The 17,596-nt window shown below is 39.8% G+C and overlaps 1 protein-coding gene across 10 annotated transcripts in view; it reads right to left on the reverse strand.

The window, feature by feature from the left end:
• dnmt3ab (DNA (cytosine-5-)-methyltransferase 3 alpha b) overlaps positions 1 to 17,596 on the reverse strand; it is a 608,585-nt gene that overhangs the window by 64,979 nt on the left and 526,010 nt on the right. For 6 of the 10 annotated variants that reach the window (XM_060854172.1, XM_060854182.1, XM_060854156.1 and 3 more), the window contains 2 exons: positions 14,325 to 14,473; positions 9,952 to 10,052 (listed from right to left, as the gene is read on the reverse strand). In XM_060854172.1, the coding sequence (XP_060710155.1) occupies positions 9,952 to 10,052; positions 14,325 to 14,473 (250 nt within the window). The remainder of the gene's footprint in view (positions 1 to 9,951; positions 10,053 to 14,324; positions 14,474 to 17,596) is intronic. The other 4 variants (XM_060854193.1, XM_060854164.1, XM_060854146.1 and 1 more) reach the window with 1 other exon arrangement.

Raw genomic sequence — 17,596 nt, forward strand, 5'->3', positions numbered from 1 at the left:
GCCAAAAGATCAACAGTTGTAGGCTGTTAGTCTACAACTCTGAGAGTTGTACCTGTTTGGAAAAGGAGTTTGCACAGAGAAAAAACATCAACACTGACCTGGAGAGAAACTCTGCAGAGGAAGATACAAAGGGAAGATACGACAGCTGGCTGGTTTTGAAATCTGAATTTTCGTGTAAATCTTAATCGGCTTTATCAGACCAGTATTGTAGAGGGAAAGTAAAAGATAGGTTAGAGAAAAGAGTTGTAAATAGTTGTTAGTTAATTATTCTCTGTTAGACTTTAAAAAATAAAGTTATTAATTTTTACTTTAAATAGTGACCTTTAGGATCGTTCTTGGCCTCTCGAATTTGACAGGGTAAATCTTTTGTGTTGCTGGTTTAAATTAGCAGGGGGTGTTTACCCCGTGTCGTATCAGAGAGTTTTGTGTACGGCAGATAAAACATTGAAGAGTGTTTGTTTTTCCTTCAGTTCGAAGGATCAGAAATTGATTATTTTGCTTTGGGATAACACCCATAGCTTCAAAAAACTTATTGATTTCAGGTCGCGGGAGTCCTGGTTGAAGTTAAATGTAAGAACAAAGAATTAATTTAAAAATAGGTTACCTCTGGATAAGAATTTAGTTTGATAGCCCAGATGAGAATTAGAACCATGAGGGCTTATTCAAGCTTAGAGAAAGTCTAAGCTCAGTTGTATGAATACTCAAGGAAGAGGCTACCAGATGCTCATGATCAGAAATTGAAAAAAAAATTAAGTCAAACCGTTTCCACACTGTAAGTAATCTAACCTAATCTAATCTATAGATGTGATAATCAAGGGAATTGTGTCTGGTGTTTGAATACTATGAAGGGAAAGATTGAATATGCTATTTTTATTGTGCTTAAAAATCTTTCAAATTGTGTTAATCATACAGAGTTTTGTTTATTCTATTTTATCTTATTCTTTGCATAATAAACTCAAACTTTACTGATAAAAACTAGATCTGCAGCTTTGCGCTTGCACATTTCAGTGAAAAACCTTTCGAGATAAGAACAAGAAAACCTATATAGCTAGATTTCAGACTGGATCTGATATACAGTAATAATATCAAATTAGATCATAACACAATTTGTTGGACATCTTCAACGAACTCAATTATGATGTGGACAAAGGGGAACAGGATGTAATTAGATTTCCGGAAGGCATTTGATAGATGGTCAGTCAAAGGTGATTGCAAAAAATAAGAGCTCATAGCGCAGGGGGATACTTAATAGCATGGATAGAAGACTGACCAGCTAAGAGGAAGCAGAGAGTAGATATAAATGGATCATTTTGTGGTTGGCAACATGTAATGAGTGATGTGCCAGAGTTCAATATACTGGAGCTGCAACTTTTCTTTTTTAGAATTTATATAAATGACTTAGATGAAGGGACTGAAGATATAGTTGCTGAATTTGCTCTAGACACAAGGAAAGGTAGGAAAGCAAACTATGAAGAGGATACCCGGAGGCTAGGAAGAAATATAGAAACGTTAAGTAAGCAGGTAAAGATTTAGCAAATGGAGTATAATGTGGTAAAATGTTAAGTTTTTCATTTTGGCGGGAAGAATAAAAAAAAATCATCTAAATAACAAGAGACTACAGAGTTCTGAGATGCAGAGGGATCTGGGTGTCTGTGCATGAACCTCAGAAGGTTAGTGGGTAGGTCCAGTAAGCATTCAGGAAAATTCATAGAACATTATGATTTACTGAGAGGTGATTTGGTTATTAGAGTGGGGGAGTTATGTTTCAGTTATATATAGCTTGGTGAGACCCCGTCGACAGTACTGTGTTAACTACTGGTCTCCTTAATTAAGGAAGGATGTAAATGCATTGGAAGCAGTTCAGAGCTTTACCAGCGTAATACCAGTCCTGTGTAGGAAAGGTTGGACAACTTCGATCTGTATCTGCTGGAATTTTGAAAAGTAAAAGGTGACCTGATTAAAACACATCTGAACCTGAGGGTCTTCACAGGTTGGATTTAGAAAGCACATTTCCTCTTGTAGGAGATTTTAAGACTTGGGGACACTTTTTTAAAAATAAGAAACCACACATTTAAAACAGATGAGGATAAGTTTCTCTCTCAGAGGGAGGAACACCTTTGCATCTAACCCACCCTCAAAAGGTAGCAGAAGCAGAATTTTTGGACCATTTTAGGTTTTTGATAAGGGGTTTGAAACTGATTGTTGGGGGTTGAGGAAATGTGGAGTAATCCAATCAGCTTTGATTTTATTGAGTGGGAGATTTGGCTGGAGTGGCTGACTGACCTGCTCCTCATTTGTAAGTTTGTGAATCACTGTTGCACACTAAGTAATATTATGATTTACCTATTCTGCATACCTTTAACATCTGTTGCTTGCACTATATCAGAAACGAATCCAAAATGTCTTCTGGTGTAGCCAAAACCTAAGTGTCTGTATGTAGCACTGATACTACTTCACATGTTAAACAGCATCCATTTCAAAGAAATTGCATTTTTTTATTCATTCACAGCATGAAGTTGTCTCTGGCTCGGCCAGTTTTTCATTGTTCTCTAAGTGGTTTCCTCTGCATCAGGAAGACAGGGCGCCAACTTGTGCAGCAGTTCAGAGAACATTTCTGGTCCGTATGTGTCAAACAAACCGACCGTTCTGTGGCCAAGCACTTCAACTCCCCCAGGGACATGCAAATCCAAGGCCTCTCCTACCACCAAATCAAAGCCACCCACCAACTGGAAGCAGAACACCTCATCTTCTGCCTCAGGACGCTACAACCACTCAGCATCAACAGTGAATTTACTCGTTTCCAAATCTCCCCTTCCCCCACCTCATGCTAAATCCAGCTTCCTTCCCACCTATCCACTCCACGCCCCCCCCCACTGACCGATCGCAATTACTTCCCACCTGCATCCATTTATCACCAACCCACCTACTATCCCTCCAATCCCACCCCCCTTCCTCTATTTATCTCTCAGCTCCCTTCCCCCTCCACATTCCTAATGAAGGACTTATGCCTAAAAAGTCAACTCCTGCTTCTCAGATGTTGCCTGACCTACTGTGCATTTCCAGCATCAGACTTTTTGACTCTAATCTCCAATATCTGCAGACCTCACTTTCTCCCAGATTTTAATTACCCATTCCTAATTGCACAGACGACAGTTAAGAGTCAACCACATTGCTGAGAGTCTGGAGGTAGGCCAGACCAGGTAAGGATGGTAGTTTCCTTCCCTAAAATACATTAGTAAACCAGATGGGCTTTTCTGACTATTAACAATGGTTTCATGGTCAGCACTAGACTCTTGATTCCAGATTTTCATTGAATTCAAATTCTACCATCTGCCATGGCTTGAAGTGAATCTGGTTCTCCAGAATATTAGCTGGGTTTCTGGATTAATAGTCCAGTGATAAGGCCTCTACGCCATTGTCCCCAAGGGGAGGCAAAGTTTGTAGTCACAAATATAAGAAAATAAACCTGCACCTTTATGGGACAATGCCTAGGCCACAATATCAGATATTTTCTTGGATTTGCCAATCTACCTCTTTATTTTGGGTATGTCTTCCAAAATTGTGCACCACATCCTCATCCAAGTATCACAAATGGAGTTCTGGTAAACATTGAGGTTAATACTCGCATATTAATTAGCATGATTTATGAGGACCAGCAATGTGAAAAGTTGACATCATCATCTGAAAAAGTTATTAATGTCATTGTTCGTTCCAGTCACATATAATGAGTATTATGCAAAACCCAACATTCTTTAACAAGGTGAAAAACCAGCCTTGTTCTAAAGAAACTGGATAGCAGTGCTTAAGTTAAACTGGAACTTTTTCACCTTGAAACAATTCACAACGCAGTGTGACATGCTCAACAAGTACTGCAACATTTTCGTGAATCTATCAAACTGATTCAACAGTACAAGGCTAAAGTACAAGGTCAGATTGTGAACAGTATCTAACACCCTAAAAGTACAGCAAGAAAGTGAAAGGACTTGAGATTGAGAACATTATCTCTTCTCTCACCTTCACCCTGCAATACAGACTTTAACCTGCTTTTAACCAGCTCTCTACACCTACCCCTCTCCACTTCTTGCTAGGGTCTACCAGCTACACCGGTCCAAAATCTTGCACTTATCTTCAAGTCTGAGATTGATTAGTCTCCTTCTAAGTAAAAAAAATCTCATAACACCAGGTTATAGTCCAATAGATTTATTTGGATGAACTAGATTTCAAAATGCTGCTTCTTCATCAAAACCGCCTGATGAAGAAGCAGCGCTTCCAAATAAACCTGTTGGACTATAACCTGATGTTGTGTGATTTTTAACTTTGTCTATCCCAGTCCAACACTGGCTCCTCCAAATCAAGTCTTCTTCTAGCTGCTGCTGATAGTCCCAACAATGACCTCTGTTTAAACATGGCACTATCGGAACTACAGACTTGCTAGCCAATCAGATTTTACAGTAGCTCTCAAGTATGGGACTCCCTCTCATATTGGGGGGGGGGGTTCAGAAATCCCATTCTGAAGCAACTTGGGTGATTCCAGCATAATACTGTGGAACAGCTATGTTTTGGGAGACTAGACTGATGACTAGCTTTCTATTCAGGGTACAGGAAATATGCACTCAATAAAACCTGGTCTGTGAGTCACTTGGTTTATAGGCTACCATTTTGTATTTCTTCAGCCTCCAGAATTTTGCCAGGGGTGACAAACCAAAGTTTGAAAGGATTTCAGGGGGTCGGTATGTCTGAAGCTGAGATTAGCAAGTCCTCCAAATAGCACACAATGATGACAGGCTGAAGGGTGGAGGTTGGAAAAGAATGGAGGTCAGGCACACAAATTTGAAAGGTACTGCATCTCTGTTTAGTATTTAGGTCACAGGGTAGACAAAGAGGAGTTATATCTTGTCAAAAATAACATTAAAGCAATAAGAAGTGTGCTACACCCTCAAACATCTCTTTGCTATTCTTCCAGTGAACCCCAATTCATGGTAAATTCTTACTGAATTTGGCCACATTACTGAAACGAGCAATTGAAGAGTATTCAATGGAATTGGATGAAAGAGTCTGACAAAGTTTCCAAGCTCTGTAAATGTTAACTTGCAGAAGATACAATACTGTACATTGTGACATCAAAAAATAAAATTTGTATATGGTGCTTTTTGATATGGAATAAGTGCTATGGCCTATTTTGTACCAGACATTGGTGAGATTTGATTTTTCTGTGCCAGTGAGCAAAACTGCTCAGAATGTGAAATGTTGTGCTTGATCTCAGGAGGAAGAACATTTCATAAATATCTGCACGGTTGTAGTTTCATGATCAAAACTGACCACTGCCATTGAAGGCTATTTTGAATCCAAAATCTCCAGTATCTACTTTAGCTACAGCTCAAATGTACCAAACATAGAAATGGATACTGATTTTATATGACATTAAATATAGATGATAGGATAATCATGATACTGAAGTAATGTCTGGATTACCATCCATAGAGTAGAGCCCAACAGGGGCAATATATTTTCTTAATAAGATCAGTGAGGTGTGAGCCACAGAAGATGACATTAGAAAAATAATTCATGGAGACCCATGTTGGCAAGCATGTATCATTATCAAAAAATGGGTGGCCAACTTCAATGCTGGATTTAGAAATCAGGCCATGAATGACTAGTTGAAAAGGGCTATGACACACGGAAAGACAGTTGTAATCACTGGGAAAATACAGATCACAGTTTCTCTATGCCCTTCATTGTTAACACTTAGAATGTAGTTGACAAAGAGTCTATGGAGGCAGTATCTTTGGCAGTCAGACTTCAATAAGAACATAGAAAACAGTGAATCAGTGTAGTGTATGTAAAGCAATAGAAAAGAAACCACCTTGGTACGTTTTGTCGCTATGAAAATTGCCAGCTAGGTCTTGACAAAGATTTTGCATTCATTTTTGCAGAATTAGAAGGACAACAGCGACGCATTTTGATTGATAGTCATTCGAAGTGGATTGAGGGGTTTCTGATGAATCAAACAATAAGATAATTTGCGTAGTTTGTATGCTGTTTAACAGTTTCCAGAAGACAATACGCCTGTTTGTTTGCACAATTCATGAGTACAAACAATATAAAACATTGAATTCCACAGTGTCATCCAAAGGAGCAGCAGAACACACAGTACACACTGTTAATGAGCTCTTGGCAAGCACATGTACGATAGAAATTTAAAGAAATATCAATTGTCTGGTGATTTTTTTTTCTTGAGAAACTCAACAAGTCTCAGCATCTGTAGAGAGAACAGCTGTGTTTTTACAGCATTTTTGTATTTGTTTCAGATTTCCAGCATTCACACTAGACAATACTGAAGTGGGAAATTCAATAGCAGGTCAAGATCAAAATCAGACTTTGCTGGAGAAAACTCCTTGGACTTTGTTGAGGATGGTTCGAGGTTTTTCCACAAGTTCTACAAATCTGAGTCAGGAAAGGAGATATCCCATTAGGAACAGGAAACCAGCGGTTATGTTTGATGTGCGAATAAAGGAAAACATGGAAATATTTCAAGAAATTGTGTGGAAATTGAACATATTTAGCTTTCTCATTAAGGAAGAAGTGTAACAGCGTCCTCTTGTGACCACTGCATGTATACAGGAACATAAAAAAGGATTAAATCAATCTATCTTTGAGGAGATTTTGTTGATTAGGATTTTATTCGCTGGTACTTCGAAAAATACAAAGGTCAAAACCCATGAAGTCCACAGTCGAGCTGTCCCTGTCTGGGAAAAGCTTTTTGAAGTCTCTGATGCAAATGCATGAGGTTGCAAGTGAGATCATATGTAGGTTCCTGATCAAGATCTGCAGGGAACTAGTGACACAGAAATTCAGCATGGCTATCATTTTGAGCATGACTAGTATGGAAATGCCACCATATTCTCTTGAGCAAAGGTTTGCCTGAATGAGAACCTTAAGCTCAGTGAGACAGAGGAGGAGTTGCTGCCAGCATTCCTACTAGTCATTTACAGAATCTAAAATCTGATTGAAGATTTGTAGCTCGGGTATCCATTGTTGTGGTTCTGCTCGCCGAGCTGGAAGTTTTTGCTGCAAACGTTTCGTTCCCTGGCTAGGGAACATCATCAGTGCTGTTGGAGCCTCGTGTGAAGCGCTGCTTTGATGTTTCTTCCGGTATTTACAAACCACTATAAATACTGGAAGAAACATCAAAGCAGCGCTTCACACGAGGCTCCAACAGCACTGATGATGTTCCCTAGCCAGGGGACGAAACGTTTGCAGCAAAAACTTCCAGCTCGGCGAGCAGAACCACAACATTTACAGAATCTGTACAGAATCTCTAGGCTGGGCCGTATGACGCCTCTTGTTGGTTCAATGCGTGTTTTGGTTTGGTCTACTGTGGTAGCTGCAGAGTAGCCTTTTCTGATTTCTCTGCATCATTATCTGACTGAAAATTGCAGCCAACTACAAATCCAGTGGATTTTGCATTACAGGATTAGTTCCAATCATAGACCCTACAAAATCAGGCCATACTTATGCATTCATGCTTCTCCAAATGTCTGATCCTGCAGTGAGCCTGAACGTATACCTCTAACTGCCAAAGTCAGTTTCCTGAGAGAGACATCACCTCCACACACCTCAAGCTAGTCCCGTCAAGCTTCAAGTTATTCAGAAAGATCAGAACACAAAAACAGGCGATGCAATAATAACATCAACCCAGTACCAAAGTCTCAACCGCTGGAACTGCAACCTTAAAATGTGAATTATTTTAAAATCTGTCACGTTGACTATGTCTTCAACCATCTAATCTAAGATCTCCTACATAGCTCAGTGTCAAATTGTGTTTAGTAACGCTTGTAAAATGTCTTGGAATGTTTTATTGCGCTAACTTTGTTGTTGTAGTGATTCAATAAAATGTTTAATATTGCTATCCTATAATCCACACACCCAGGTAATGTTCTGGGAACCTTGGTTCAAACCCTGCCATGGCAGATGATGGAATATGAAATCAGTAAAACCTGGAATTAAGAGTCTAATGATGAACATGAATCCATTGTTGATTGTTGAAGAAATCCATCTGGTTCACTCATGCCCTTCAGGGAAGGAAACTGCCATCTTTACCTGGTCTGGCCTACATGTGACTCCAGACCCAGAGCAATGTGCTTGACTTTCAAATGTCCTCTAGACAATTACAATGGGCAATGAATGCTGGCCCACTGGTGATGCTCACATCCTGAGAATGAATTTTAAAAAAGTGCCTCTTGCATCACTTTGCCTTGTTCCACGTTATTCTTGTTTATTCTCCCTGTCATTTTGTTTTCTGGGGAGAATCCATACGCTGGACCCATCTAATGGAGCAAGGAGTTTGTGCAGAATCCCTTAATTCAGGATAAAGCTGACCAGTACCTGCACACCGCTCCTTGTAAATTTGAGCATAATTACAATGCTTTCCAAATAACCTAATTCTGTGCTGGAAATCTTTTTTTAAACACAAAATGTTTTTCAATCTCAAAAGCAGCTAGGCAAAGTCAGAAAGTCAATAGAGTCAAATAACACAGAAACATACCCTCCAGCCCAACCAGACCGTGCCAACCAGGTTTCCCCAACTAAACTAGTCCCATTTGCCTGCGTCTGGTCTATATCCCTCTGCACACTTCCTACTCATGCACCAGTCCAAACCTCTTTTAAATGCTGTAACTGTCCCTGCATCGACCACTTCCTTTGACAGTTTATTTCACATATGAAACACCCTGTGTGGGAAAAAGTTGCCCCTCAGTTTGCTTTTTGAATTTTTCTCACTAACTGATAATACAAAATCAGAAACTGCTGGAAAAACTCAGCAGGTCAGGCAGCATCTGTAGAGATAAAGCAGAATTAACGTTTTGAGTTCAGTGACCCTTTATCAGAATGAATCTGATAATCCCTTTGAATAGTGTGGCTAAGTGATCCTTCCTGTTATTGAGTGTGTGTTCAGCTCTTTTTTTTCAGCGATGATGCTACTTTGAAAATTGAGCTCCAAAATGTACAGCACTGGCATCAAACCAAGGTTCAATACTGATTGATGTTGTAATCTACCCAATGCTTGCGATAACTGGTCACTGTGTTCAGCAGCACTGTCCCCTTTATGCCATTCGAAATAGATCACATTAGAATTGTTACTGTGGAAATCTGGGATCAGAGTATTTTCAGTATTGGCTCTGTGATTAGGTGGTTGTAGAGAATTAGTAAAACATGCACTTATCTTTGATCTACACTATTTTTACCCTTCAACCAACATCTTCTTTTCAGTGTGAAGGCAGCAGACTTTATACAATTCTGTCACCAGCGTACACTATTCTCAATATCAGCTTTTCATAAAGCTAAAAAGTTCCCCATGAAAATCAAGAGAATGTAGCTGGTGGCAACAGAAAGTTGCATATTGTTTGGATAGTGGATTATTTGCAGTGAACATGGACATCTGCTTATTTTAAGGTTTTCTTCAATTGCTTACTACAAGCATATCTATGATGCTAAACTGATATCACTGTGTTATTGGAATTGAAAATGTAGAATAATATATGGAGGAACAAAATACAATAGGATAAAATCAGGTACGATGACTAGATATAAGAATATTGACAATTCAGAATCACTTAACTTCAGTGCACCAAGGGTTTATCCATCTCTAAAAGACTGTTCATAGCTTCTAGTTTCTGAGCTGTCATTTCAGATTGTATCCACATTTCCCCAGTTTTTGGAAAGATAGAAGACAGTGTAGATTTAGAGTTTCTTCACAAAAGTAGGAAAAACCAACAAACGTGTCTCATCCCGTCAATGAATTACAATGTAAGAAGATTGCAAACAGAAGCATGGTGGGATCATACAGTGAGTCTAAGTGTATCTAAAGAAATTCTATGCTCACTGACAGAATACTCTGCTGAATTTCACTGTGTCATGTTGTCCACTGGCTAATTCTCAGTATGGGCCCCTCACCGTTCTTTCACCAACCTGTTCATACCAGGAAGGTTACCCCAGAAGTACCGGGCTCGATGGGCAGCAGAGACTTCCTTGGCATCAATCATCACAGGATTACACTGGTAGAAAGAGAGAAAAGGATGAGCTTATTAATTTCATAAATCTGGATAATCTAACATTATGAGTGAAATCTTTTCGTACCTTACTACCCCACCCCAAATTCCAGATGACCTGTTTGAAAACTAAAAATGTCCTTTATCAATCGGTGTATCTGTCATAGAGATTTGTCAGTGGGCAGTGCAAAATGAGAAGTCTGCCATGCTTTCCCCACGACTTTTGATCTATCATGGTAACGTTGCAGAGCAGTTACTTACATGATGATACTCAGAGTAGGATAGTTAGGGACAGTGTACAAACATTTTTAAAAAATAACAGTAAATAGAATCAAAGGGAAAAAATGAATAAAAGGGAAAATTAATGACTATTCACAGAAACGTGTGCAGCATTTGGAACAAAATGAATTCATGGCACAATTAGAGGTTAATAGGCATGATCTTATAGCCATTACAGAGACCTGGTTACAAGGAGATCAAAAGCTCAGAGCAAAATATGAAAGGCAAGAATGAAAGATGGTCGGTAGCTTTGTCAGTGTGAGATGGAATAAGTACAAGAGCAAGAAATTATCTTGGATCAGAAGAAATAGAATTAATATGGGTGGAGAAAAGAAGTGACAAAGGAAGACAACACCGGTATACTGGAAGGCAAAGAATAAATCAGGAGATAATGATGGTATGTAAAAAGGAAGTATATTAATCATGGTTAACTTCAATCTCCATGCAGATTTGAAAAATCAAACTGGCAGAGGTAGCTATGAGGAAGCTTTCAGAGTGTTTATGGGACAGTTTCCCAGAACAGTAATGTTATGAATCTAACTAAGGATCTGGAAAATTTACCTATAGTAATGGATAATGAGTTAGAATTAATAAATGATCTTGGAGTAAAAGATCCCTCAGGAAATAGTTAACATAACATGGTAGAATTTAGCAGTAAGATCCAGAGTGAGCAACTTGAGTCAGAAACGACTATGTAAATTTAAATAAAGATAACTATAAAGGAATGAGGACAGAGTTGGGTAGAGTGATCTGAGAAATGAGTTTAACAGAAAAGGTGGTTGCTGAACAATGGCAGATGTTTAAGAACGTAATACATGTCCAGAGCAAAGGTATATCCCAGTAAGGGAGGAGGATTCTAAGAAGTGGATTAAACCATCCATGGTTAACCAAGGAAGTCAAGGATGGTATCAAACTGAAAGAAAAAAAAATACAATGCATCAAAGATTAGTGGTAAGTCAGAGTTTAAAAGTTTTAAAAGCCAACAAAAGATGACCAAAAAGAAAGGAAGAGGGGGAAAATGAACGTTGACGGTTAATTAGAAAAATTAATACAAAAACAGACAGTCGGACCTTCTTTAAATATATAAACTGAAGAAAGAGGCTAAAGTGAACATGGGATCCATCGAGAATTATACTTGGGAAACTAAAATAATTGGGAACCAAGAAAGAGAAGCTGAATAAATGCTTTGTGTCAGTCTTCATTTTAGAAAACAACAATATTTTAAAAACACTAAATAATCAAAGAGCAAAAAGTGGGGGTCAGAAATTAATTCAAGTATTACCGTAACAGAAAAAATGTCAAGAGAAACTAATGGGGCTAAAGGCCAACATGTTCCCTGGATCTAAAGGGCTGCATCCGAAGAGGAAATGCTAACAAAGATAATGGATATACTGATAATCATCTTACAGGAATCCTTTGATTCTGGAAATGTCTCAAAGGACTAGAAAGCTGCCAATGTAACACTTTCACTTAAAAAGGAAACAAAAACAGGTAACTATAGGCCAGTTAGCTTAATGTCTGTAATTGGGAAAATATTAGATTATTTTGAAGGATGTAACAGCAGGGCATTTGGCAATATTTTAATTGATAATCATGCAGAGTCATCATGGCATCATATCTAACAAATTTATCAGAAATATTTGAGGAAGTAATAAGCAAGCTGGATAAAGAGGAACTAAAACATATAAAATATTTAATTTCCAAAAGTCATTCAATCAGGTACTGCACATAAGGCTACTTAATAAAAGTCCACTTGGAGTAATGTATTAGCAAGGATAGATTGGGTAACTAATAAAATACAAAGAGATGAAAAGATGGCATTTTCAGAATAGGAGGCTGTAACTAGTGAAGTACCAGGAGGATATGTGTTGGGGCCACAATTATTTGGTGAGGGCAGTGAATGTATTATGATTAGGTTTGTGGATGACACAGGATAGTTGGAAAGCCAAGTGGTGAGGATGACCAAGTCTACAGATGGTGACCGCTTAGGTAAAAGTTTGGAATACAATATCCATAGAGCAAGGGACTGTAGTGACTCAGTACTGGTTGTAATTCGGCTGGTGGTTCAGAGGAATATAGATAGCATAGATAGGAAGAAACATTTTCCCTTGGCGGATGAATCAGTGACCGAGCGCATAGATTTAAGGCAAGAGTCAGGAGGCTCAGAGTGGATGTGAAGAAAGATTTATTCACACAGAGGGTGATACAAATCAGGAACTCACTACTTGTAACAGTGTAGAGGCACAAACCCTCATGTGCACTTGCAATGCCAAAGCTGTGCACCAAGTGGAAAATGGGATTAGAATAGTTAGGTGCTTATTTTTGACCAGTGCAGACTCAATGAGTGAAAGGCCTGTTTCTGTTTTGTAGACCACTGATTCTGTAACGTTGGAAAAATGAGATAATGCATTTTGGCAAAAAGAACAGTGGAGCTGAATATTACATTGATGAAGAGACTGCAGAAAGCTGCAGAACAAGTTTTTTTTTACATTAACCGCTTGTTGACATTGTTGGCCAGGACAGCATTTATTGCCCAGTCCTAATTGCCCGAAGAATCAACCACATTACCGTGGGTCTGGAGTTACACATAGGCCAGAGGAGGGAAGGACGGCTGTTTCCTTCCCGAAAGGAGTTTGGTGATCCAGTTGGATTTTTCTTGACAATCAACAATGATTTCATAGTCATCATTAGATGCTTAATTCTAGATACTTATTGAATTAAAATGCTGTTATCTGCCATGGTGGGATTCAAATCTGGGTCCCCAGAACATTGGCTGCATCTCTAGATTCATAGTTTAGTGATAACTGCAAGGTTTTGAGAGGTCCTAACGCATGATACAAAAACAGCTAGCATATAAGCTAGCATATATATTAAAGCTAGCAGCTAATAATAGAATAACAAATGAAATGTTGGTCTTTGTTTCTAAGCAAATGGAGTGTCGGCACAGATCAGACACACCTATAATACTGTGAACAGGTTTACCGGCATTGCAGGCAGTCTAAAGGAAGCCCAGTAAGATAATCTGGGCGTACGTGGATTTTCTTATGAGGAGAGGCTGAGTGGGTTTGGCCTGTTCTCATTGGAGTTGGGTCAGCGTTTGGGATGCTGGAGGACAGGGTGAACTGGAGTTGCCAGTGAGTGAACTAAGTTGCGGGTCAGTTTCATAGTTACTCAGGAGTTAGGTTGTTTTTAATAGTGTAATGCTCCCTGAGTAATTATTTACTTAATTTCAGAGACACCTTACAAATTCTCCAATTTAAGTTAGATATTTTCAGAGGGCGCCATACATAGGGGGATTGCACTGCAGACTCTTCAAATTCCTGGGCAATTCCTTCATGGAATCCTTCTACTCTCAACCAATCTGGAGAGCAATTATCTGGCCACCGGAAAATCTGGGCTTATATGTAGCAGATTTCATCGAGCTCTTCTCAACAGAGAGAACATTATTGACCACTGGAAAGTGGGCAGTCCATTACAGCAAAATAAATGTTTCATCAACAGTGTTTTGCAGTTGAAGAATTGTTAGACTCACCACACTGCACTGTTCACTTTCATTCTGATTGAAATAGAATGCAAGCAATGGAACAAATACTTGAAATTTTGGACAAACTACACTTCAAAATAATGTAATTCCTCCCAGTTCCATTGAAGCAAATCCCCAAAGATTTTCATATTTTTTGCAGCTGCTTTATCTCTTTTTAATGCCTTGCTGTAATATATTCAAGACATCTACTAAGACACAGAATAGCTTGAACACTTCCTGAAGTCTGCTAATGCAACGTCATAGATGTGGGAAAATTCATTACATATTTATCATCACTGGTATGCAATATAATTCAGATTTAGTTGCAGATAAAAATGAAAGGTACAAAGTACAAATATAGCAAATTGACTTCTTCACAGAAATTCTGATTTCATGATTTACAGGTCTTTTTCAGGACTTTGGGGATAGTGTTTGAGAAAATATCTATTTAAAATTGTTTATTTGAAGAAACTCACCTCGAGAAAGCGGGAGATATCCCTCTTGTCACTAACTCCCATTGCCACCACATTCTCAAACAGCCAGAAGAATGGTCTGTTGTCCCCTTCTTTAGGCCTTGTTTCATGGAGAAGTCGGTAGAACTCAAAAAACAGGCGGCCTGTGCCCTCTGTAAAGTAAACAAGGTATAACACAGTGAAAAATGTCCTTTTGGACACCTGGGCTGTAAAACATATTAAGGCCTTAAAAACCAATATGTTGGCAGCTGAACTTGCTGCATGATTAACCCTTCCTGATGAAAGGCTCTTCCCTGAAACATCAATTCTCCTGCTCCTCGGATGCTGCCTGATCTGCTGTGCCTTTCCAGCACCACTCTTGACTCTGATCTCCAGCATCTGCAGTCCTCACTGTCTCCTGCATGATTAACCCATGCCCATTGTCCCAGTGTTGGCAGTCACAAACATTGTGCTGCGATTTTAATTCTTTGATTTGTTTGCTTGCCGGCAGCAGTATTGAAGCTACTGAATGTTACATAGAGGGTGCAAAATCAAGAGGCATCAGGGTATTTAAAGCTGTCTGTCCGACACTACTTAAAGGGGATTTGCATAGTGGCTGCAGCAGGTACTGGAATAGGTTGCAGATGGGAGTTGAGAGCTAGAACAGTGAATGACAGCACAAAAGGACAGTGAGAAGGCCCAAGACAGCAGGTGCTAATTGTCAGAAGCCCTAAACCTCAAACCTGTATGAACTTAAAACAGTGAAGGAGACAGTGGTCACCAACACTGGAGCAGGAATGAGTTCTTTCTTCTCCTTCCCTCCACAACTACTGTATGCTTCTGACTCCTTTGATTTACCCAAGAAGTGCAACCTCCTCAGGAGCTGGTGGAACAGAGAGATGGGAGTCAAGGGAGACACTGAGGTAGAAAAACCAACCTACTGAGACTGATAGCCATCAGTTCTGATACTGACACAGCATCTACTTCATACAATAACCGAAAGGTGGGGTAAACACATGAAGAGATATTGGGCCAGTCAGACCTGCAGCCATAGCAGCAGACGAGAGTGACACAGGTGCCATGTTGCTGGAGGATAAGTTTTTACTTGTGTTCTGCTGCCCACTAAGGAGCATGGAAGAATCAACTCCAATTTAGCACAGGGCTGTATGCACAGCTTAAAGCTGAGGAAGTGCTGAACAAATCCATTAATATCTAAACATGTCATGTCTGATGGCCAATATCTCAGCTTCCACTGCAGTGCAAACAGAGGCTACCCTACACCTGGTCAGTACAGTGGAAGTTCAGACTGAAATCAGGCAAGTTAAGACTGCTGTTATCACAGTTACAGAGACCAATGTGCATAGAGAGTTGCAGGGTGTGTGTCACAGCAGTCCAGTAACAATCTTACAGCTTAAGCAGATTAATCTGTTTTACAACACAAGTTGATTTTTGAGGTACTGTGTTGGCAGAGTGACAGTGAGACTGTGCAGCAGTTTTCTCTAAGAGGCCTTCCATCCCTGCTATTCTGCTGGTTGATGGTCATTAATAAGTGAAATCTGCAGCTAATGGTATAGCAGTACGTAGGTCTGGCATTAGGTCAGGCAAAGACACACTAAAAATAGCAACTAAGTGAGTGTACAAGGGTGACTTGTTGAACATTGAACAGTTTGTTTGTTAGAGTTGGTTTGGAATGTTTGTTTTATATTGACTTTTACTTCAGTATTGTGACCAAGAGAGTACTGTGATGGTCAACAACAGAGGAAGGCAAAGTACAAGTGATGGTGAAGAGAGAATTGGGATTTGCATTCACTGGTACCATAGTTAGCTGAGCTGATTTTAGGGAGACAGGCTAGACAGGGAGGGTACTGATGGTCTCCTCCCCTCTTGCTTTTGCAGTAATGCAGGAAACACATACTGGTGAGGCTGTGCAGGATGTAGCAGCACAGAACAAATTGCGACACGCAACAGATGACTCATGCAACAGAACATCCAAGTCCAGGGAGCAGAAATGTTGTTCAAGTACTCCAGTCATGTGTTCGAAGGCTTTTTGTGTGGCTGTATGATTTGTTATTCGCACACTGCACGTGTAACTGGGTTGCACACCACAATCATGAGCCATGTGCTTAGTACTGGAGAGGCTTGTTGCCCCGTAGCAACTCTCTGGCTTATGATGGTACAATGGACTGCTACAGAACAAAGGCATTATTTACAGCAACTGGGCTACTGGGCACTGACCTGCTCTATTTGCTGAGGATAATCGCACATCAGCTGAACATCGAGAAATTGGAATCCCTTTCCATTGCTGTATATCTGAGTTAACTACTCTACTCACAAAGTAATGTGTGCCAGCGAGTGGCACCTGGCACCATGGGGAATCCCGTCATTTCCAAAAAGCAACATCCTCTATCTGCCTTTTTACTAGCAAGAGAAAATTAAATGAGACCTTGCTTACTGCAACAATGAGCACCAAACTGTAAGATGCTGCAAATATCTCCTGCTTCAACCTGGAGGGAGCCAGGTGCGTAAATGTTCAGGGCCACAGTCTCCTTCGTTGCCATTGACAATGAGGTCCTCACCTTTCTTGACCTCTCCCATAATACTGTCAATGGCAATTCTACTCTGCTCCTGAACACAGGCTCAGCTGTCTGAGAACATCAGTTGGAGTCTTCAGATAAAAATGGGCTCACCCAAATCAAATCAGTGCTACACACTGAGTTTAGTGCTTCTAGTGCATGCTCCATGTGTGCTAACACCATCTTCACCTAAAGCATGTGAAGATACTATTTTGGACTCAAAATGGCACCTGAACATTGATTTACAGATGCAGCACTGTCAAATTCTGCAGCCCTTAAGTAGCTGTTAAATTATTTCAATTAGCCACAATTTCTCGGTAGAATTACATTGACCACAGACAGCACTATAAATAACAAGTTCATCTGTTTCAGTGAAGGATGACCAGGACAGGATTGGATTTAGGTGGGTGTTGGAAGCTGGATCAGTTGCAAGTGCATCCATATCTATTGTAAAAGTGGGTGGATCTCGAGGTAAGCAATCCACTCTAGAGATGTGGTTCTATGGTTATAATACGTAAAAAAGACTCTGTTCCTCACATTTTTGCAGTGACTCAATGTGAGACAGCACTGAGTATTTGGATAGAAATGGTGCGCAGGAATATAGAAAAAGGCAGGAGTCTGGCACTAGGTAATAGCGTACAGTGGACATTGCTGGATTTGTTTGCTTGAGGTCACCTGCCTGGGGTTTCTGACTGCTACGGAGCTAGGTTACTGTTTGAATAG

This window comes from Hemiscyllium ocellatum, chromosome 3, assembly GCF_020745735.1.
Source record: "Hemiscyllium ocellatum isolate sHemOce1 chromosome 3, sHemOce1.pat.X.cur, whole genome shotgun sequence".
NCBI lineage: Eukaryota > Metazoa > Chordata > Chondrichthyes > Orectolobiformes > Hemiscylliidae > Hemiscyllium > Hemiscyllium ocellatum.